The sequence below is a fragment of the Maylandia zebra genome, linkage group LG7 (genome assembly GCF_041146795.1).
Source record: "Maylandia zebra isolate NMK-2024a linkage group LG7, Mzebra_GT3a, whole genome shotgun sequence".
Taxonomy (NCBI): Eukaryota; Metazoa; Chordata; class Actinopteri; order Cichliformes; family Cichlidae; genus Maylandia; species Maylandia zebra.
This window is the reverse complement of record NC_135173.1, coordinates 33836994-33859446: the sequence shown is the minus strand read 5'-3', so window position 1 is coordinate 33859446 and position 22453 is coordinate 33836994. Positions and strand designations below refer to the sequence as shown.

General features: G+C 39.9%; 1 protein-coding gene across 1 annotated transcript in view; it reads right to left on the bottom strand.

Annotated features, from left to right (window-relative positions):
• atp8b1 (ATPase phospholipid transporting 8B1) overlaps positions 1-22453 on the bottom strand; it is a 38048-nt gene that overhangs the window by 3988 nt on the left and 11607 nt on the right. The window contains exons 2-25 of the mRNA XM_004538525.5: positions 14212-14396; positions 12250-12347; positions 10180-10293; positions 9985-10083; positions 9646-9707; positions 9463-9535; positions 8554-8624; positions 7973-8055; positions 7704-7862; positions 7391-7479; positions 6869-7059; positions 6665-6749; positions 6193-6316; positions 5646-5689; positions 5336-5492; positions 5064-5252; positions 4008-4120; positions 3754-3918; positions 3493-3604; positions 3279-3354; positions 1109-1241; positions 810-938; positions 564-720; positions 251-474 (exon numbers count right to left, since the gene is read on the bottom strand). Of these exons, the coding sequence (XP_004538582.3) occupies positions 251-474; positions 564-720; positions 810-938; positions 1109-1241; positions 3279-3354; positions 3493-3604; positions 3754-3918; positions 4008-4120; positions 5064-5252; positions 5336-5492; positions 5646-5689; positions 6193-6316; positions 6665-6749; positions 6869-7059; positions 7391-7479; positions 7704-7862; positions 7973-8055; positions 8554-8624; positions 9463-9535; positions 9646-9707; positions 9985-10083; positions 10180-10293; positions 12250-12347; positions 14212-14377 (2913 nt within the window). The 5' untranslated portion in view covers positions 14378-14396. The remainder of the gene's footprint in view (positions 1-250; positions 475-563; positions 721-809; positions 939-1108; positions 1242-3278; positions 3355-3492; positions 3605-3753; positions 3919-4007; positions 4121-5063; positions 5253-5335; positions 5493-5645; positions 5690-6192; positions 6317-6664; positions 6750-6868; positions 7060-7390; positions 7480-7703; positions 7863-7972; positions 8056-8553; positions 8625-9462; positions 9536-9645; positions 9708-9984; positions 10084-10179; positions 10294-12249; positions 12348-14211; positions 14397-22453) is intronic.

Sequence of the window (22453 nt, the reverse complement as noted above, 5' to 3'; positions counted from 1 at the left end):
GTGGATGTCTTCCAGCAGGAGAACATTTACTCTCTGCCATGTTTGAACATGGATTAAAAATTCTACAGAAATGAGCTTCAGTGTTTTGTGTGGGAGCTACTCACTACGTTTGCAATTTTCACAGGGTTAAAGTACATGTTATAATGGGCAAACTCCATGAAAAGTTAGTCTAATGATGGCTATGATACTACAAACATTCCCTTCTTTTCAGAATAAAATCAAAAGGGATGACTTTCACAGTGCTGCTGACCTGTGAGGAGTATCCGTTGAAAAAGGAGTACCAGAAGTGGACCAGAGTGAAGGCAAAGTTCTTGAAGAAGAAGAAACGCAGGAACTTGCACATTCGGATGTAAGACCAACGCCCGTGCACCAGCAGGAGGCGCTGCAGGTAACGGAACTGAGCAAAGGCGTAGTCGCTGGACATGACGGCCTGCATCCCCTCCTGACCGCTGATACCGACACCGATGTCTGCAGCTGGAGGGAGAGCGGACGGGGAGAAATCTTAGAGCAGATTCGTAGAATCTTACACACTTGGCGTGAGCACAGTTAGCTTGTGTCCTTACTTTTGATCATATTGACGTCGTTGGCTCCGTCTCCGATGGACAGTGTCACAGCCTTCTTGTACTTCTTCACCAAACTCACCACATTAGCCTTTTGTTTCGGTGTTACACGGCAGCAGATGACCGCCTCGCATTCACAAGCCATATCCACAAAGTCAATCTACCGGTAGAGAGAAACATTTCACTGGATTTAATATCATGAAGACAAAAATTCTTCTTACTCACAATAATCAAAGTTTTTTGTTAAACCTGTCTCATCTCTTTCTCCCAATCATCCATCGGCTGTCCGTCCTGAGGGTTGCTTGGAGGTTGCCGCCTCTTTAGACGCAGACGACGCAGACGACGGCGTTTCTTCTTCTTTTCATACAGAATTTCATTCTGAAAAGAATAAAGAGAGTAGATTAGTATGTAAACCATGCAGGGAAACCGTATTAAAGGCAATATATTACATTTATCTTTAGACTATAACATTGGCTAGGCTTTTTAGTACTACCAATTCATCTTTTATAGTAGCTTTAATTTAGTTTTGGTTTTTGAAGAAAGCTCACCAGCCATCCTCCAGTGATGATGAGAGCATTTTTGTTTGATCCGGGAAAGAAAGGCTCGGCCGTTTTCTTTTTGCCTCGACGGTAAGCTTGAGGGTCATCCCTTCTGCTGGCCTGACGTCTGGTTAGCTTCTCACTGTAGACACACAATACAGGTGATAACAGTGCTCAATTGCAACACAGTTGGGCCATAAATAGTATAAAAGATGGTTGGAACACTTTAAATATGAATGGAAACAGAATGCAATGGTTTCATTTCACTGTTTTTTGATGTTTTGATGGCGATGTGTCCAATCATCAAGTTATTTTCTTTTTAACATGCAACTTGATGATGGAACACATCATTGTTAAGTCTAATTGTTGAATGTTGCCATTGTGTTTCTTAAATTTGTACAGTCTTAGTTTAAGCAGTAGGATCAAAGCCATTCCTTTGATCCTGACCACCTCTCCAGCCACTCTGTGCTGGGGGAGGTTTTATTGTAGATACATCCTATCTGAAAGATCTGTTTCTTTTGATGTAAGCTTCCTGGGTTTATGACCCTTTGGTCAGCAGGAGGTCTCTCACACACACACACACACACACACACACACACACACACACACACACACACACACTGTATACATTTACATACAGTGCCTTGTCTTTGTAACCAAAGGGGGGTTGCAAGGGGAGGTGCTTTGTAAACTATTGTTTGAAGTTTGTCAATAAAAGGCAGCGAGAGGAGGCCACCATTTTGGGGTTCTTTGTCGTGCTGGACACAGACGAGGCCTCCCTTGTGCAAGTAATGGATCGATCGACTGTCTTGTTTTCTTCATGATGAATAAGTCTCTAGAATTAGCGGGGTTTGTGGAAACACAGACCCAACAATCATCATCATCAAGTTACATGTTAAAAAGAAAATTTTACATCTGTGATGGGGACCAGGTGGTGGTCCCCATCTTTAAGAAGGGGGACCGGAGGGTGTGTTCCAACTACAGGGGGAATCACACTCCTCAGCCTCCCTGGGAAAGTCTATGCCAGGGTGCTGGAAAGGAGAGTTCGTCCGCTAGTCGAACCTCACCTCACCTATGGCCACGAGCTGTGGGTAGTGACCGAAAGAACGAGATCGCGGATACAAGCGGCAGAAATGAGCTTCCTCCGAAGGGTGGCTGGCCTCTCCCTTAGAGATAGGGTGAGAAGTTCGGCCATCCGGGAGGGGCTCAGAGTAGAGCAGCTGCTGCTCCACATCGAAAGGAGCCAGCTGAGGTGGTTCGTGCATCTGACAAGGATGCCCCCTGGGCGCCTCCTGGGTGAGGTGTTCCAGGCATGTCCCACCGGGAGGAGGCCCCGGGGCAGACCCAGGACACGCTGGAGAGATTATATCTCTTGGCTGGCCTGGGAACGCCTTGGTGTTCCCCCGGATAAGCTGGAGGAGGTGGTTGGGGAGAGGGAGGTCTGGGCATCTTTGCTTAGGCTGCTGCCTCCGCGACCCAGCCTCGGATAAAGCGGATGAAGATGGATGGATGGATGGAAATTAATCTAACCTAAAATTAAATTAAAAATAAAAAAAAATTTTAAAAAAAAGAAGAGGCCCCTCTTCTGTGGAACCAGCTCCCAGTTTGGATTCGGGAGACAGACACTATCTCTACTTTTAAGATTAGACTTAAAACTTTACTTTTGCTAAAGCATACAGTTAGGGCTGGACCAGGTGACCCTGAATCCTCCCTTAGTTATGCTGCAATAGGTGTAGGCCGAGGATTCCCATGATGCATTGAGTCTTTCCTTTTCAATCACCTTTCTCACTCACTGTGTTAATAGACCTCTCTGCTGAATCACATTTGTTATTAATATCTGTCTCTCTTCCACAGCATGTCTTTATCCTGTCTTCCTTCTCTCACCCCAACCGCTTGCAGCAGATGGCTCCGCCCCTCCCTGAGCCTGGTTCTGCCAGAGGTTTCTTCCTGTTAAAAGGGAGTTTTTCCTCCCCACTGTCGCCAAAGTGCTTGCTCATAGGGGGTCATGTGATTGTCGGGTTTTTCTCTCCATGTATTATTGTGGGGTCTACCTTACAATATAAAGCACCTTCAGGCTACGATGTTGTGATTTGGCGCTATATAAATAAAACTGAATTTAATTGAGTCTGCAGGGACAGTCCGCCTTGGGATGTCGTTTGCAATGTTCTTGTCAACCTACTTGACATCATCTCCGTAGTGGATCTCCATGTCGTCTGTCAGAAGTGAACAGGAATATCCGATGTTCTCTGCCGTTTCTGGGGATAAATTATAAAGATTAAAACACGAGTTCAGATTCAATTCATCCAAATTGTTACTTTAACCAGCTCAGGCATGTCGCTGTTATTCATGTGATACAGGCGTTTTATTTCTTGTGCACTTTGGGGTGATGGTACCTTTCTTATCTCCAGTCAGGACCCAGATCTTGATGTCTGCTTTAGCCAGCTTGGCAATGGTTTCTGGAACTCCATCCTGTAGTTTATCCTCAATAGCCGTTGCTCCAATTAGCTAAATGCAAGAGAACTCGTTACTAGCTGTAACGGGAGCTTCTTGCTTTAAAATCCGATAGATTTTTAGCAGAAGAGATTTTTTAATTAAAACATTCAAATGAAGTCTACATGTATATAGAAACTAAAGCGTAGTCATTTCCCACTCACCATCAGGTTGTTCTCGATCTGCTCATACACAGCATCCAGGGCAGCTTCGCGGTCATTCATGGTCACCTGGGCCTCTTTGTGTCTCCTGGACCAGGCTTCGAACTCTTCAGCGCTGATGTCTTTGTAACACAAGCACAGTGTCCGCAAGGTCTCGTTGGCAAAGACCTGATAACATGAAAATGTTGACTTTGTTTACTCCTGAGAGAAAAAGACAGCATCTGGCATGCTGCAAATGAGATTAAACAATAGCTCACATCAAGAGCAGTCTGGGTGGTTTCCTTATGTTTGGAGCTGGGGGAGAGACGCTCGTAAATGACAGTGTCTGCTCCTTTACAGTAGAGACGAATACGGCCATCGGGAAACTTCACTAAAAAGACAGTACATAGAAAGATCAGCGGTAATTAGACAGAAGTCTCAGTGAGGTAAAAAGTCAAAAGTAGCAGGTCCAATCTGTCCAGTCTAAATAGCTTTGATAATATTGCTCTTATTTGTTTTAGTTATTTCTATAAAAAGACCGTAGTCATAGTGACGTTTGGAAACCTTTTTTGAAATTTGTAATTTTTGCCAGTTTGCAAAAAACAAACAAACAAACAAACCCTGTTTTATCTTCTATTTCACTTTAAATTAAAAATAAGAATTTAGAGAAATAAAACTATGAATGAAACTATTGACTGAGACCATAAAGTCATCGGGAACCTGTTTGTTGAAATCAAAGATATAAGTAGGGTCATTTCCTTTAGATTTCTAAATGACCGCACTTCTTTTTGCATCCAGAGGTGCTGCCGCCTGCTGACAACTAGAAAGAAGGTGAGTCACAGGTTTCACTTTTTAGGCCCTGAAGCAATATGCCCATTTATATACAATCTATATTCCTTACACTATAAAAGGATGGCATGTGGTGCAGTAGCGACGGTTTTAGCAAGATCTGGATCCACGTCCAGGTCATGCAGCATCCACACATATTGAAATTACAGAATATGTTTAGGATTAACTACGTATGCATTTATATTAAAGATTGAACAGCTTTACTTGTTTTGGACAAATACTTTTGAGTTCTGTGCCAGTTGTGCATTTTGAGTAGAAACATAATAAAATCCTTCCATGATTTAGTGAAGACTTGATTTATTCAGTTTTTAGGTGGCATTTCATCAATTTTTCATTCATTGCGCATCCTTCAGTAACTTGGTACTTTGTTTTGTTTCTGTTTCAAAGTTTGATGGGTTTTTTTCCCTTGCAGCTTCATGTGTATGCAGATAACTGTACATCTAAAGAAGTATTTAAGGACATTATGTCAGGCTGTGTGCTCGTACAGATGATAGACATGCGCTTGCGGTCAGAGTTGAAGTCGAGAAGCGCCAACATTTCGTAGGTCATCTCCTGATCCATCTCCCTGATGGTCATGGTGTCCTGCGTACGAGACAGAAACACGTAACCAAAGTTCCTGGCAGCCGTGACCAGGGCGCCCTCATCAGGAGACGCTGCCTGGTATACGAGATCATCTGAGAGGACAGTACAAAAGCAGATGTCAGTACCTGCAGTCTTCTTTTTAAATAGGACCTATATTATGTGACTGTAGGATTACCGTCTTTGTGCTCCACCATGACGGTGTGGCAGAGGGAGAGCAGTTTGAAGAACTCCATGGCATCTTTATCCTTCTTGGATCGGACATGGGCAACCAGGGAATGATCTATGAACTGGAACTTCTTATCAGCATAGCGGTTCCAGCTCCAGTCCACCAGCTGACATAAAATAGAAAAAGGTTTTATGACTTTCCATTTTCCTGGGTTTATAGGGTTTTTTGGGGACCATTTTTACAGATTGCTGAAGATCGAACTGACATTTAATTTGTTTCTACTCATGAAAATTCTTTCAACTCATTATTTAGATTTTACCTTTCCTCGTTCCAGTGACACACCCTCAGCAGTAGTTGGATCACCTGTGGGGAAAAAAAACCAAAGACAACCCCCCACAAAACAAACTTTTAATGCCAAAATTACAAATCCACAGTACAGCAACTGTCAAAAAACAAAAAACACACTGAAAGACAGGAATGAGAGGTTTTAAATAGAGTTGATACAGGACCCAACAATTTACTTAACATATTTTCCTAGATTCATGTATTTGTTTCATTTTCTGCTTTAATTTGCATTTGATTCGATCTTTTAACTCCCTCAAAGCTGTGGGCCACTGATCAGGAAACTGCTGCTTTTCTTTTGTTACCATTAATCAAAAACATGTATTTGGCACAAACTTCATTGCCGGTAGTTATGTGCCATTATTACCTGTGTAGCTTAAAGTTTGGGTAACTTTAAGCTAAAAACCAACACCGGAACATCACAGGTGGCTTTTCTTTGGGGGGGGGGGGGGGGGGGGGGGTATGTAAAACTCCCATTCCTGAATCTTATTTTTTCCTTGTGTGAAACAAAAACTCCTCAGTACCATAATTGCGTCCAGCGATGGTGCACTTCTTGAACTGCATGATATTCTGTGTCAGAGTTCCTGTCTTGTCGGAGAAGATGTACTGGATCTGACCCAGCTCCTCATTCAGGGTGGTGGTCCGAGCCTGCAGACAGTTAAAGGAGTTTATGCAGCAGAGCTGTAGTGATCAACTGAGGGTGGAAAATCTGCCATTTTCACAAAATAATCTCCAATTAAAAAGGTCTGGTTTACCACAAAACAGCATATATTCTTCATTTATGTCATATGATTTTGGTTTGGTACAAAAAAAACGAAACACTCCCACAAATACTCTTCGCCTGTTTAAACGTCATTATATTCTTGAATACCGGAAATGGCCATTTAATTGAGGGGCAACACTCACAGGCCTTCAACAACATACAGCATAAAAGTGCGGTGAAAAAAATCAGTTAAAAAAGATAATTGAAAAACAAACATGCAAGTGTTAATGTACCTTAGCTGGGGTGTCTTTTTCTGCAAAATACATCTGCAGGTCCCAGTTGATGAACTTACTCTGGCCCAAGCGAATCACCTCCACGCTGTAGACAAAGCACAAAAACTTTTATTTGGTGTACTGTTGAACACACACAAATCTGAAAGTGAGCACAAAACGCATTAATATAATTGTTTTCACTTAATTTTGTCTGGCTTTATGTACCTGACATAGAGCGAAATGGGCACCATGGTGTTGAGAACGATGATGTATCCCCAGAAGCTAAGGAAGCCTCTGTAGCCGGGGGTCTGATCTTTGCCATCGAACAGATACCAGGCCTTGGTGCCGATAGCCTCATACCAGTATGTGTGACCAATAGCCAAACCCGCGGACACCAGGATGAGCAGTGCAAAGATCTATGGTGAGGAGTAACAGAGAGACACCAAATAGCTGTTGAGAAGACTTCATATACTGCTTGTATGGCTTGACTTACTTATTGCAAATGTATTGTTTAAGTGTCAGTGCAAGAAATTTTGGGGGGGGGGGAGACCTCAAAATATATTCAGAAAAAGCAAACATCATCAATAGCATATTTGCATCACTTAAACAGAAGCCTTCAGGAAGATCGGGCTTACACATTCAGTCATACAGGCCAACATTTACCTCAGTCTGTGGCGAGGAGGTGCATCAGATAATAGATATGAAAATAAATATACACTGTGTGTTAAAATGGTGATTGAAGCTTACTGTGTAAACCATGTAGTTCATCAGTTCATCAATTTTGGTCCTCTTGAACCTCGTCTTGCCACCATTTTTCATGATTTTGGTATCACCTCCTACAACAAGAAGTCAGTAAAATACGTTCATTATTTTAACCTTTACAATCAAATTAACCAAACTTTTGAAATACCAATGTTTTAAGAAGAGGAACTGCCAAACTACAACACAAGAAAGTACAATCTGGTATTGAGTTAGAAACAAAAACCAATAACACACACATTTATATTTAATTATTTATATACTTTTTAAACAAACAACAACAACAACAACAAACACACACCTGCAAAGATGACCAGCCCATGACACCAGTCAGTGTTTCTTATCTTGCAACCTCGGAGCAGCATGTTGTCCAGTTCCAAAGGGTAGCGCTCCCTGTCCCACAGCATCATCCCCGTAAACTTGTCAAGACGGTTGTTTGGCTCCTCGCACTCGATCAGGGCTACGGGACAGAAAAAAAGGCGTTGGTTCAGAGAAATAAAATAAGAAATAGCTTGTTTCTGTAAGCATGATTCAAACTGAATGAGTGTGTTGTGGTGATCCAGTTCTTACCATTGAAGTCAGCGAGCTGATGATCCTCCTGAAGTCTTTCATCAGTCACTCGAAGTCCCATCCTAAACTTGAGGTTGGTTTCGCTGCAACGGGAAAACAATATATACACAAAGACCTGAGAACTGATTCCAACCCCGTCTGGGAGAATGATTAAAAACAAAGAAAAATCCCCAGATCATTTCTTTGTTTTTGCAAAAAATAAATAAATGATTATGATCTTGTTTGTATCACTTTCTATTTCATTTCATTTCTATTCCCATTCACTGTAAACACGTTCTATTGGAGGATCTAACTGCACCACATATACAAGTATCTGTTTGATTTAAAGGTGTTCCCTCTTAAAAGCAGAACGCGTTCACACACCAGAGCAAAGACTGTTTGGTTCTTAGAAAAGGCTTTTCAAATTTGCTCTTCTCTTCTCAGTTAGTAATTTGTTGACTGAACACTTGGGAAAAAGACTGATTAAATAGAAATTCCTCAAACACAGTACTCTACTCCAACAGTCCATTGCATCGTTTGTACAGTTTAACCTAATATATGGTGATAGCACAGTACATGGCGTTTTCCCCCCTCTTTCTTACCCGTCGAGTTCAGCTGTTTCAACATAACACAGGCTGTTTGGGTTGGAGCTGGACAACAGCAGGAGGTCAGCCTACAGAGTGAAAAATATATATATAAAATATCTGAAAATATAAACATTTGAGTTTTCAAATTTATAAAGCACTCAAAGGATTCAAGGCACACATCTGCGATTTCTTAAGACTTTCGCTTTTGCTCAAAACTAAATGATCAATCAGCTAATATTTTAAGTTCTGGATTATGCAATGCTGTATCATTTTATTCAGCTCATTTCTTTATACCTAGCAGATGTGGATACATTTTAATCCAAATACATTTGATGAGTGGAGTGCCTCCAGGATCGATCAGGAGTCCCTTTTAAGTAAAGTATAAAGAAAATGACTATACACTGAAGATTATATTTTTGTAAACGTATGTAGATGACACATTAGTTTATGTAACAGTGAACCTCATAATGGCCTCAGCATGTCCCTCTAAAGTCCATTTGCCATCTTTGAGTTTTCTTCTGTACCTTTTCTCTACAGTTAAATATATATATAAAAATGGATGCAGCTGTTTGATGTTACCCATTAGTTTGTGAAATCTCAAGTTAAAACTGAGCACTGAATTTACTACATCATGAAAGTGACTGAAACCACACACACATCCTGGATAATGCTTTCTGATTCTAACGAAGACTATTATTTTAAAGATTACATCAATTTAGTGAGGTTATTGGTCTTCACGTAATAATATTTCATCTTAAAGTCCCATAGCGCTAAAAAAGTTGAAATTCAGTTCACATCGTAATAGGGATTTTTGAAGGAAATAAATTAAGTGTGTGCTCATTATGTGAGCTTGTTATGGCTGATTTAAATTAAAACTAATGCAACCTTGTAGGAAAAACCCCCACTTTGGGTGAATTATCATACCGGAATAAAGTCATTTTTCTTGAGACGAACCACATCTCCAACCTGGATTTCCCTCCACTTGGCCTCTTGAAACCTGAAGCAAAGAGAAAAGCATAAAAAAAAAAAAGAAAGGGAAATGGGTTTTGTTTTGTTTTTTTAAATTGATTAAAAAAAAAAAATTTTGATAAGCAGCTTTCTTCCAACCTGCCATTTAGTAGAACCTCAGACTTCCTGTTGTTGATCTCGTTGTCCATCCTGTGGCGTGCCTGAAGGAAAAAGACATAAGAACATGAAGAATAAAACAATCAAAAACTATGCAGAGTAGCTGTAGGAGCATCCAGTCAACTTGAACCTTTTCCTCGTTCTTCTACAAAGGAAACTGAAAATATATCGCTAGGTTTTTTTTGAACTGATTAAAACAATGCTGCATGTTGTTTTGCCAAGATGAACAATGAGAGTAAGCAAGTTTGCACCTGAGGGCCAAGTCGAGAAGACAATGACAGAAGAATTAACCTCGCATGTCTTCCAAAGACCAAATCTTACCAGATCGTCCACCAGATCTTTGATAGCGGTGATTCCAAGCACGATGACCAGGGGAATCAGAGTAGTATACCAGGGCAGAGTAGAAATCTCTGGAATAATCTAAACAAACAAGACATTTGGTGGCACTCACTGATCCCCATTCTTTGCAAAACTGTCAGTCATAAAACAGATAATGCATAGAAGTAATATTTATACCTGTAGGATGAGCAGAGCCAGGAAGTAGACATTGGCTACTCTCCTAAACTGCTCATACAGATTCAGGGGCAGAAAGGTCAAGAAATTGTACTTGTACGTCTTAATGGCATTTCCCTGCAGAGAAAAGAAACAAAACAACAATTTGCTTACTTCTCTATTCCAAAAAAACGAGTCATTTTAAACGCAAGAGCTTATTTTGGCAGCTTATTTAAAAACAACTTGATTTCAATTCTACTACAAAAGTAAATTCAGACTAGGCTTGAAGACTACATGTTTATGATAAAGCAAGAGTTATAAAATTCTCGATTCTGGTTAGAAAGACAAAGATGCTCTGCAGAAAGTAGGGTTGAGAAATTGTAAACTTATCATGCTGTCAGTACTGAGCTGATGCTGTGTTTCATTTACAGATAACCATCTAAACTCTGCTTATTACACCTGGTTTCCACTGAGCAAGACACTGAAGCTCTGCCACTGTGGGAGAGCTCAGAGTTTGATTTCACAGAGGGCAGACTCTCTTCTTACTGGTGCTGAATGATAAGAGCTGGCTCAGGGCAGATTCCCCCAGCTGGTGTCCAATGGGGTGATGGACATTGTTCTATCTGAGGCTATGCTTCCATTCTGTATCTGTGTTATGTTGAACCTTCACATAAATATCAAAGCAAACAGAAGCAGTTAGCCAAAGGTTCTAGTCTGGAACAGCGGATTGCTTTTTAGACTAAGACCTGCAGGTGAAGCAGGTTTTTTTTGTTTTTGTTTTAATAAAAATTCATTTTCTGTTGCAAAATGTCATGGGAGAAAATGGGAAAGGTTTCCAAACTTGTCTTATTCAAGCTAGTGATCTCAGTCATCATCAATATGAGAAAAAAGAAGTATTTCCTCAGGAATATGTCCAGTTCTTTGAGAAACTACATACTATTAACCACTTTTATAGCAATTAACAGTAAGAAACGCACTGACGTTTTGGCATCTTGCTAGTCTGAAGCATTCAGGTTTTTATTCACGCCATAACACAATCTTGTCTCGCAGCCACAGGACTTGGGTATTATAAGTCAACCATAAACTCCTCTTCATGCCAAAGTATTATAGAGCTACATAAGAACCGATCCATTTAAGATTTTACCATGCCCACACACATCAATGAACTCTAGAAGCTACTAAATCATGGTGCATACTTGTGTTTTGCTTTTTTATTTACAGGACTGCACCTGGTTTTATTAAGACGTCAAGCTTTTGGCATCTGTTTACTACATGCATTAAATGTGAACTTTTTCAGAATATACTTGTACTTCTTTAGATTAACACACAAAAAAATATGGCGTCATCAACAGGTTATTATGCAGTGGTATTGATGTAATTTATTTATAATGTAATTTATGACACTTTAGCACCACCGGGCAACGCTATGTGGCTTCAATTATATAGTAGAGAAGGCAGCATATCCATTTTGGGCAGCTAATACCAAAACAATCTAGAGATCCACAGAACTACAGAAGAGCTACGAGTATTTTTAAACATCTCCTGGCATCAGGATCTACCGTATCTGACTGTGTTTGCTGGTGAAAGAAAGGCCGCCCCAGCAGGGTGATCAGGTTTCAACCTTGACAAAGGCCAGTGACACGAAGCATAAAAATCTCTTCCGTGTTAACCGGCTGTCAGAAGGATAAACCACACAGCCAGCAACAACTACTTTAAATGGTTTTCCACATGAAGGGAGACAAATTTAACAAATGAACTGTGTGATGAACAAAAGCTGTACATAAATCAAAGAACAAGATTTTCTCATTTGACTCCAGTGTAGCACGCCCAACCCTCATCGAGTTACATCCACCTCATCCCATTATTCATCTACAGTTCCATTCATAACTGAAGAGCGTACAAAATAAAAACATCATATTTTATAAAACACCCTCTCAGTGGGATGCCTGATGGAAAATACACACCTGCCCTGGTATTTGTTTAGGGTGTGCCATGTTCAGCTCTATATGCTGAGGGTTTGGTTTACACCACAACCAACAGTCAATCTGCAGATAAGTACATTAAATGGCCTGCTGACGTAATGTCTAAACTTACAGAGTATTTGCTCTTCTTTATACACAGAAAGACTTTTTTCTTAAACTCTGGCAGCTGGTGATAGGGTCGGTCATTGGCTTTCACTTTCCAGGTGACGTCTGCGAAACAAGAAGAAAAAAAGAAAAAAAAGACAGTGTTTTAAAAATTTACCTAATGTTGATGAAGTAAACTATAGAATAAATAACATGTCTGTTACTTATATACTCTAGAAAGTTAGGCTAAAACACAGACTGTATGTGAAAGATGGATGTAATCAACATAACTTCACCCACCAGTTAAATTAAAAACAAGAAGAAAAAAAAACAGAACAACTCAATTTTCCAAAGTAAAAATCAAGAAACTAGAAATGTCTTGATGCATGCTCAATCATCCAGGTAAGTAAATCAAAAAAGATTGATTCTGTTCATCTGGACGTAGCGTTTTGTGGGAGAAACGTTTCGTCACTCATCAAAGAGACTTCTTCAGTCTCAGCTGACTGCTGGTTTCCCCAATCCTATAAACAGGACATTGCACAGTGACTGAAACCAGCCAACTGAATGAACAATGGGCTGGGAGGTCAGTTCCTTGATCATAAATATGCAAACTATCATAACCATTGATCAACAACCACTAATTAATGGCCACTAGTACCGTTCACAGAGAGTTGAGGGATGGCTGCAATCACAGCATTATAAGATGGTGAAAAATGTACCCTTAGGCCCCCTCCTCGATTCAGAGATGGTCTTTCCCTTTTCACGTAAATGGCCTACTTGACTCTGCGCTCAAACCAGCGTTCCTCCCTGTCCAGGATGTGCACATCCTCATCCTTGAAAGAGTGTCCACTGGCCTGTAGGTGTGAATAGACTGCAGAGTCCTGGCATGATGAGGTGGCTTTTCTGTGTTGTGTCATCCGCTTCACCAGAGGTTGTTTGGTTTCCCCGATGTATAAATCCTGGCAATCCTCCTGGCACTTCACAGCGTACACTACGTTACTCTGTTTGTGTCGGGGACCCGATCCTTGGGGTGGACCAATTTTTGGCGCAGCGTGTTTTGGGGTTTAAAAGCTACAGAGACCCGGTGTTTAGAAAAATGCGTCTCAACTGCTCCAATGCTCCTGACACATATGGGATCATTACAGGTTTTCACTTAGGCAGCGGTTGTCCTTCTCTCCTGGATTGGTTGGAGCTTTCTTTAGGCACCTTCCCAGCTTTGACAAAAGTCCAGCTGGGATAACCACATTTACTCAGGGCCTTCTTGATGTGCTGTTCTTCTGCTTCCCTGGCCGCTGTCTCTCTGTCAGTGGGGATGGTGTTCGCTCTGTGTTGTAGCGTCCTGATGACACTCAGTTTATGCTCCAGTGGATAATGAGAGTCAACCCCTTAAATACTGATCTGTGTGTGTAGGCTTACAGTAAACATCAGCTTATCAATGGTCATAACAATTTGCATATTAATAATCAAGGAACTGACCTTACAGCCCACTGTTCATTCAGTGGTGCTAGTTTCCGTCATTGTGCAAATGTACTGTTTATAAGGTTGGGGAAAACTGCAGTCAGCTGAGGCTGAAGAAGTCACTTGGATGAATAACGAAAGGTTTCTCCCACTAAAAACGCTACGTCCAGATGAACAGAATCAACCTTCTCAGAAGAAACTAGAAAGTCCCCAAAAGTGGGTCACAGTATGATGTGATGCTAGGACATTTAACCACACATCAACCAGTATTATTTGCCTTATAGTGACATTAGTTATGCACATGTTAATAACACTTAAAAATCCACTGAGAATTTAAGGAGGCTCAAACATATTTGTCATTCACCTCAAATTAATCTCATGTCCATTAAAATCTGATCAATACTTTGGGAGAAATAGAAATTGGTATGAAACAGGAAAACTGCTATAAAATGACACATTCATCCCCTGAATCAGAAGGAGAAAAAAAAAAAAAAAAAAAAAAAAGGATCAGCGCACGTCTTGAATAACTCACCAGTGGGTCTTGTCTCCACTTGGGGTTGCGGTGCTCTTTCTGGTGCCTCTTCTTCCCCTTCAGAGCTTTCCTCTTCCAATTCGTCATCCGTCTCATCGTCACTGTATGGCATGACCTCATCATCAGGCCCCAGGGAGCTCCGGGTGTCGACACGTCGTCGACTCATCTTGGCGGGTCAGTTATCTCTGAGAAAGGAAAAAATATGAAGAGATCAGTAGGTTCAATAATAATTTTACAGATTGTTTCACAGTGGAGTCTTCAGACCGTTTCTGAGAAGTTCTGCAACTTTTTAAAAACAATCAATCCAACAGCTACGTTGTGCAACGACTGCAATGATGCACCAGGTGCCTTTTTTTCCAGACCTGCTTACAAAAAAAAAATAAAAAAAATTAATGAATACATAAATGAATAGATGGAGTCAGCAGATCAGTTTAATCCAGACAAAACTAATATATGAATGATCTGTAGTGTGATTTCCTGAATAAAGGTTTATACTAAGGATGCATCAGACACTAGATATGACTTAGATGATAATACCAATGCTAAAAGCTAACCTGCTCAGGATGTGGGGCCTCTTACATATGTTAGTATCAAGATTGTCTTAAAGAAAATGTAAACTCACAATCTCCAGAAACTTAAACTGACAGTTTTCCTTAGGGCTCGTTCCACATAAGCCCTCAGATTCAGCATATTTTATTTGTACAATAATTATACAATTTGTTCTGGCCTCAGTTTTCAGACCCACACGTTGCATCCATCATTTATATACAGCTCATGAAGTCGTGATTTGCATTTTTCTTTTTAATTCCAAGTCTGTTTCATAAATGAGGAAGATGATGCAAACACTATAATGCATCATACAAAGTAGTACAGTTGAAATCAATGGGGCCTTCAGATTTCCATAATGTACACAGTAAACTGTAAATAAATGCATTGACTATAATGAAAACAATCTAAATAAATTTAAAACATTAATATTTCAATAAATAAAAGAAAAAAAAATTGGTCAGGTTGACAAGGATTAATGGTTCCACAGGCCTCAGTTTCTCAGACGAAGAAGTGAAAGTAAGAACACTGCAGGGGGAAAAAGAAGGGGGAAAAAGCTGTGACAGCAGTCACAAGTCTAACAGGTTTACAGATGCCACACACTGACTTAAGAATATGAAAAGAGCAGAAATGCAGCTGAAGCAGGAAATGCAGATCTGCCTCCAGCTGACTGATCAACTCTAAAAGTTTTCACGGCCGGAAAACTGACCGCCCACGTGTAGTATCATTATAGCCATTAATACTCAGTAATCAGTCACAAGAAGGGAGCTGTACTTCTGTTTTTCTCCCTACTTTGACTGACAAATGCCATGAGCAAAACGATGCAGTGTGATGACGTGGGATCCGTGTCGAAGTGATCGTGTCCATGTGAGGAATGCAATCACTCCCTCCTTGTCATCACCACCTCTCATTAAGGATGAGCTTTTTATAGCCTATTTGCGACGACTGGAACAGCAGGACAAACCTCCAACAGCAGTTTTCAGAGTTTAAAGCAAAGTCTTGTGTTTGAAAAGTTTATCTGAAGGGGAGGTGTGGTTCTGTGACATTTAATAAAGCAAACCTTGTTGGTCTTACCGCTGCACTGAATGGCATGACACAGATAATAACCTATGTGCTTCTGTGCGGTTCAGTTACTCAGTGGAACACAGATTATTTATCGACTGCTAATAATAGTTCCTCACAAAAGAAACGTTTCTGTCTTCTTGTTTCCGTCGTGTTCCCTAAAAACTACCGTGTCCACCTGTTTTTGGAAATTACAGAGGTCTTAAAGCACATCTTCAGAAATGCCGAGTGCAATTTACAGGATGGAAATATACAGGATTTGGTTTTCTCTGTTGATATTGTATTTTAACTGTTGTACAGTGCTTTGAGACTTATGTCTGAAAAGAGTTGTATAAATAAACTTTACTTTCTAACAAAACATTTTTCCAGTTTACTTAAACCTGGCATAGTTTTCATTTTTTCCCTAATGTGACTATTTCTTTTGCCAACTTTGCACTCTCCACGACAAAGAAGAGAATCGGGGAAACATCCAGTCTCACAAAACAGCACGAGGCACAAGATCCACTTCAAAATATAGTTTGCCCTGATGAGGTAGCAACCTGAAATCCTCGCCAATAGTTAAAATGTGCAATTTTAGACCAGAAACATATTTACAGCCTGGTACAAAATGTTGTTGATCTCTGTAGCGACTTAGTGACAACTGTACACTGGTGACAAAACAAAAAAACAAAAAAACAAAAACAAAAACCCACTCATCCATTTATTATTAAAGTTTAAAGTTATGTATTTTAAGGGGAATAGCTGCCACCTGTCTTCATGCTACACCAGTCTCTGACCTCAACTGTGTTTTGTGTCTTTTGGAACATTTGTAATAGAGTTATATGATAATAATAACTTTATTTGTGTAATTAATCCCATTTACCTTTGGGTGACTGAAATTCTAATATTGGATGGTATGTTAATTAGCACTTATTAGCAAGTAACTAATCAACCAAGAAATTAACCAAGCTTTATAGCTTATTTTCTTTGTCAGCTAATACTAGAAAGCACAAATTCAGGGTTTAAATATCCAAAAGATGAAAATTTATTTTCATAATATCAATGTGTGTCCATCTTTTGTAGACAGATTAAAGGTGGATGTAGCTACAATGATGTCATCCACTGGTTTCTGAAGCCTCGAGATGAGCGTTTCCATTGTTACAATCTTGTGTGGGGGGAAAAACTGGATGTGACAAAGAAAGGCGGGTCTCAATGTGGAACTGTACGCTCATGGGCTCACAACTTGTAATTGATAAGTTGTTACCCAATAAGCTTGTGATTTCATGCCACAAATAAATTTTTAAACATTGTGTCTAACACCTTGTTTCAGTATATATGCGGCAATAGAGGCAATATGCATGACGCCATAGTTCATTTTAAATAAACTAGAGGGTTATAACTATAACATACATGACTGTTTTTAAAAAAAAATTAAATAAAATTGTTTGGTCTTACCTCAGCTTTGATAGATAATGTAATGAATTGGCCATTTTATCTCCCTCTGACATCTGACTGACTAACAGTTCCTGATTAAAAGGCGCCAAGCTCAGATTGGCACGCTCAATCAGCTTAATGTTTAATGTTGTTAAAGAGTCTTTTAGCACAGCTGATAAGGTTGATTAATTTGGTTTCCAAAAACCAAACATAAGCACTGAACAATGTCAGGAGACACAGAAATGTACCAAACAGAGCTTAGCAGGCCACTCGAGGCAATTATAGTGCAGTCAGCATCCTGTTCTTCGTCTTCATATTAATGAACACTTTTTCCACTTTGAATTTAAACATCGGTCTATCTGTATGCAAGCGCTCTTCCCAAAAAGAGGTTTACGTCAAATTAAAACTGCACAATGAATAAATCAGTGGCAGCTAAATTTCAAGCAACTCATTCAGATTCAAAGCTTTGGTCACACTTGGAGCTTTTGCTAATATTGTTTTTTTACAAAACAGGTGTACTTAATGACACGTCAACACGTCTGCCATGTAACAGGCCCATCTGACAGCTGACATTGCCGGCTTGGACCAGCTTTTCTTGTGTTCCTATTATGAATGTGAGCCACACAAAGAAATTCCTTTCCACTTGTTGGGCAAGAAAATCGAGTTTTAAAGCCTTCTTAAGTCATAAAGGAAAAATATTTTAGTCATTGAGTCTTCAGTCTACACAACCATGGTTTCAAAGGTTTCTAAACCAGACGACATGTTACGTCTCAGTGCATTTATCACCTTTATCGCCACAATCAGTGTTCATGTAACAGCGTTTTTGCAGGAAATGTTCCATAGCTTGTAACTGATTGCCCAATTCTATGTTCTGCCAGCTTACATTTACTATTTATTACCAGCTCGGTGTCAACATTTAATTAAATATTAATCATGCTTTCCTTGCCAGAGCCTCTGTAAAGGCTATTTATTTATTAATTGGTAAGCACAGAAGTCTTCTCACAGACCAGGAACACAGCTCGGCACGCTTTGTGCATACATGTTTAAGCCCCGCCCTCCTCACAGCCTGTAGTGTGTTCCCATGCGTCGTGTTCGTCAACAGTATTTCACAACTTTAATTAACAGTTGCAGCAAAATTTCCACCAATGACTTGTTGGCACACATGAATTTCATGTCTGACCCACAAAAAACAGGGATGAACATATTTAACACACAACGAACACACAATATACTGTACATGCAAGATGGTTAATAGCTATGTATTCACTGCCGCTGAATAAAGCCGTTTTGCTTAAAAGGTTTTATGTCCCATCAAAGATAAAGCAGAGCCATAGAAAGGGAAAGAAAAAAAATGGGGCAGTAAGAGTATGTCTTCAGACTCTTGCTGTGATTATACTGATAATAATACACTCAACAAAAACAGCAGGAAACTGCTCAAACAGACTGAACAAACAAGGTAATATTCAGATCGCTCCTAAAAGTTTTCATTCAGCTAGAGATTTATATAAGAAGTTCATTTCTATTCAAGCTCTCCATTTACAGTGGGTGTTTTGGCTGAATGGGCCTTGTTTGAACATACAAGTCCAAACACGAAAACATGGGAACACAGAGATTTGATGACGGGAGGGGCGGGAGAGGAAGAGGGGGATCGAGTGTGTAGAGTAAAAACTTGCTGCTCTGACCTCACTTGGCATTTCCACCATCTCTCAGCAAAAACGCCACCTTTAAAAAAGTCAAATTATTCTAAACAACAGTCCGTCTAACCAGAAAAACTTTCATCACCCAGTCAAACAACACCACGCCAAAGGAACACACAATGCCAAATAATGCTCTGCGTCACTCCTGCATTCACGGATATATCCTTTAAGACACCTGTCATCACTGCAGGTATGCATGCCATCAAAACAACTTCTTCCAAGCGAGTTGGCTTCATAAATGCACAAGTCTAAAAATTCTGTTAAGTTACAGTTTTGCAGCTGCTTTAATAAAAAGGCAATTACTGGGAAATTTGTCAGGATATCCAGACCAAGACTTCCTGATGTGTCCATGCGAAGTACAAAGACAGCTGATGGTTACAAGAATGCACTCCAGTAAATGCAGCCGTCTCCAACAACTCCGTGTATGTTTGTAAGAAATAAACAGGGTCTTTATTTCAGTGTGACCAGCTGTAAAGACACGCTAAAGAGCAACACACCATGTCCACCTAAGCAATCCACTTAACATAAAAACAGCTCTGGACCAACGGAGTGGAGCTTTAGCCTTGCTTAAAGTCAGATGCATCAGTGTCAACATGCCCACAATATTAACTCACTCTTCATGTTTAAAGTGAAAAATCCACAGTGTTGTTTCAGAAAAAGCAAAAAAATACAACCAAAGAAGGCTCAATGATCCGTGGACTAATATTCAGTCAATTAACAAGGGGAGAACATGATATAGAACTCATTCAAACAAATGCAAAATAGATGTGTCTAAGAAAATATATCTGGTACGGGAACTATACTTTTGCTGAAAAGAAGTCTGCAGCGCATAGTGAGGACAGCAGAGAGGATCACTGGAGGCCTCTCCCACCCGTCTCCCAACTCTACAACAAACACATCATCCGACGTGCGAACAGTGTAGTGAAGGACACTTTCCACCCCTCAGATGCACCTTTCTCCCTCCTTCCATCTGGCAGACGGTTTTGCAACATCAAAACCATAATGACCAGACACTGCAAGAGCTTCCCCCCCACCCCCCCAAGCAGTCAGAGCCCTCAACTCACTACCACCAAACAACTGATATACACAAACGCCTTACAATACTCACCAAAAGACTCAAAAACAATAAAAACTTCCACAAATTCACTACAAACTGGACCTGAGAACAACATGCTTATTTGCACACTCAGTGTGAAGTAGTCAGACTCGAACGTCAAAGAAGGTGGTAGGGAAGCAGACTATGCAGACATTTTAGGTTTCCAAGGTGAGCAATTTATTTACAGTGAACTTAATTTAATGTAACTTAACAAAACTTCCCCCAAATCAATTCAATTAACAAAACTCAACATAACATGGATCTGGTGACACAGCTCACCTCTCCTCTCTCCTGCATCTGGTAGAGACTGGCTTTAAATAGGGCCATCAATTTCCCTCCAATTGCCCAGCCAGTACCACTCACTCAACTGAGGGATCTAAAACTCTACACAGATTATCTAAAAACACAAAACCTCTACACACTTCTAATATGCACATTTACACAACAAAATGGCAGTATTAACGAAAGGAAAAACATTCAACAAATCACTTTAAACCTTAACACAAACAAAATGAAGTATCTCTATGGACAAAGAAACCTCTCCACTTGGTTTGACCTGCTGGTGTCATATGTGACATCATCAGGACTTTAAAATGAGGAAATGCCAGCCGGGCGTTTCCCACACCTGACCCTTATGACGACTGAAAAGACAAACAAAGTAAGTATGAACAAATGACTTAATCTGTAACATAATAAAGTATGAAGAAACATAACTTAGTATTTGTCTTAATTTGCAGAATGTTTGATTTGCCGGCAACAAAACGCTTACACAAACAAACCCGGGATAGTGAATGAAGCAATGTTACTTGACAAATAGCAAATCATAGCAAATACATAGAAACGGAATAACGTGTACAATGTGCAAAAAAAAAAAAAAGTAAACACATGTGGGACAAATGGAGAGAATTATAACTGCTCCTCCACTTTGTCACACTCAGTCACACGGTTACTGAACACATCTACATAATACTATATTTGCACATTTTGGACCTTACACATGCCTTCGTCCTGTCTTGTCTACAATATCCTGACCATAACTTGAACCTGCTATTCAATACCTACTGCACAATCCACTTTGTATTGTCTCTGTCCCATCTTTGTTTATTGTACAGTTAGTATTGTATAGTTATTATTATTATAGTATTGTATACTTAGTAATAGTACTTTTTAATCTTTATTATAAAGACAATAACGATAACAAATAATCATTATTTATTTGTAATTCCTAGTTTTCTATCTCTTGGAGATAGATCTTTTATATTCTTATAAATACACCATGTAGGGCTTGGGGTGAAACAGCATTTCAGTACAGTGGAACCCCGACTTACGAATACCCCATTTAACGAAAAATTCAAGTTACAAAGGCACTTAACGGCAATCTTTCTGCCCGTGTTACGGCAAAATGCCCGTGTAACAAAATCTGCTGGCTCTGATTGGCTGAGTCCAGAAGGCCCACAATGCCTTCCGAATCATGTGACAACCCCCTTGGCTTCCGTACTTGCGCTTCGCTGTTCCATTTGAACAACGTATTGTTGTTGCAGTTAGCAATTAGCCTATAGCCTATTGTTCACTCAAAAGGAGCGATGGGTGCTTCTACTTATGAAAATTTTTCACTTACGAAAGACCCTCGGGAACGAATTACTTTCGTAAGTCAGGGTTCCACTGTACGTTGTATACTGTGTATATTGTTGTACTGACAAAGTTCTTGAATGTTGAATCTTGAAAGAAGCATTGAATCATATGAAAATTATGTGGTTTTACAAAGCTGCAAATGAGCCGTTTATCAGGAAGTTTCCACTCCTTTTTAGTTTCCCCTCCTTATTAGCCAGTCATGATTTTTGCATCAAAATTACTATAAATATGCCATTACTGCACTGAACTGGATGATGCTGAGAAATTTCCCAAGCATATGAGAAAAATGCTTGTGTTTGGCCACGATGAGTCTGATGTTTAGCATTGCATCATGAGCTCCAGCTTCACACGGCTCTAAATGAGTCATTTGAGACCCTTCCTTTTCAACTTTTAAATGTTTATGGTGGTAATGAGACACACTCTTACCGTAGTTCAGGAAATAGTTTCCCTTATCATTATTTTTTATTTTACCAACATGTCTCATATCTGTTGATTTTAAAGGCTGGCAGGGCTTTTGTCTCACACCACAGACTGCACTTTATAATCCAGTTAACATGACACAGTTGAAATGTAGAAACCTGCCCTGTCAGAAACAGTATCAATGAATACTACTCTTTGGGTTTGAAAAAAATGAAAGAAAAAAGGTTTGAGTTGAAATATAATGGTAACAACTTTTTTTTTAATGCTTAATTTTCTTGTCTCAACAACCACCATGCTGCAGAGGGGATCGTGCTTTTTGATGACCCTTTCCTTGTGTCATGACTCTGAGATGGCTGTTCAAATCTTACGTTTACAA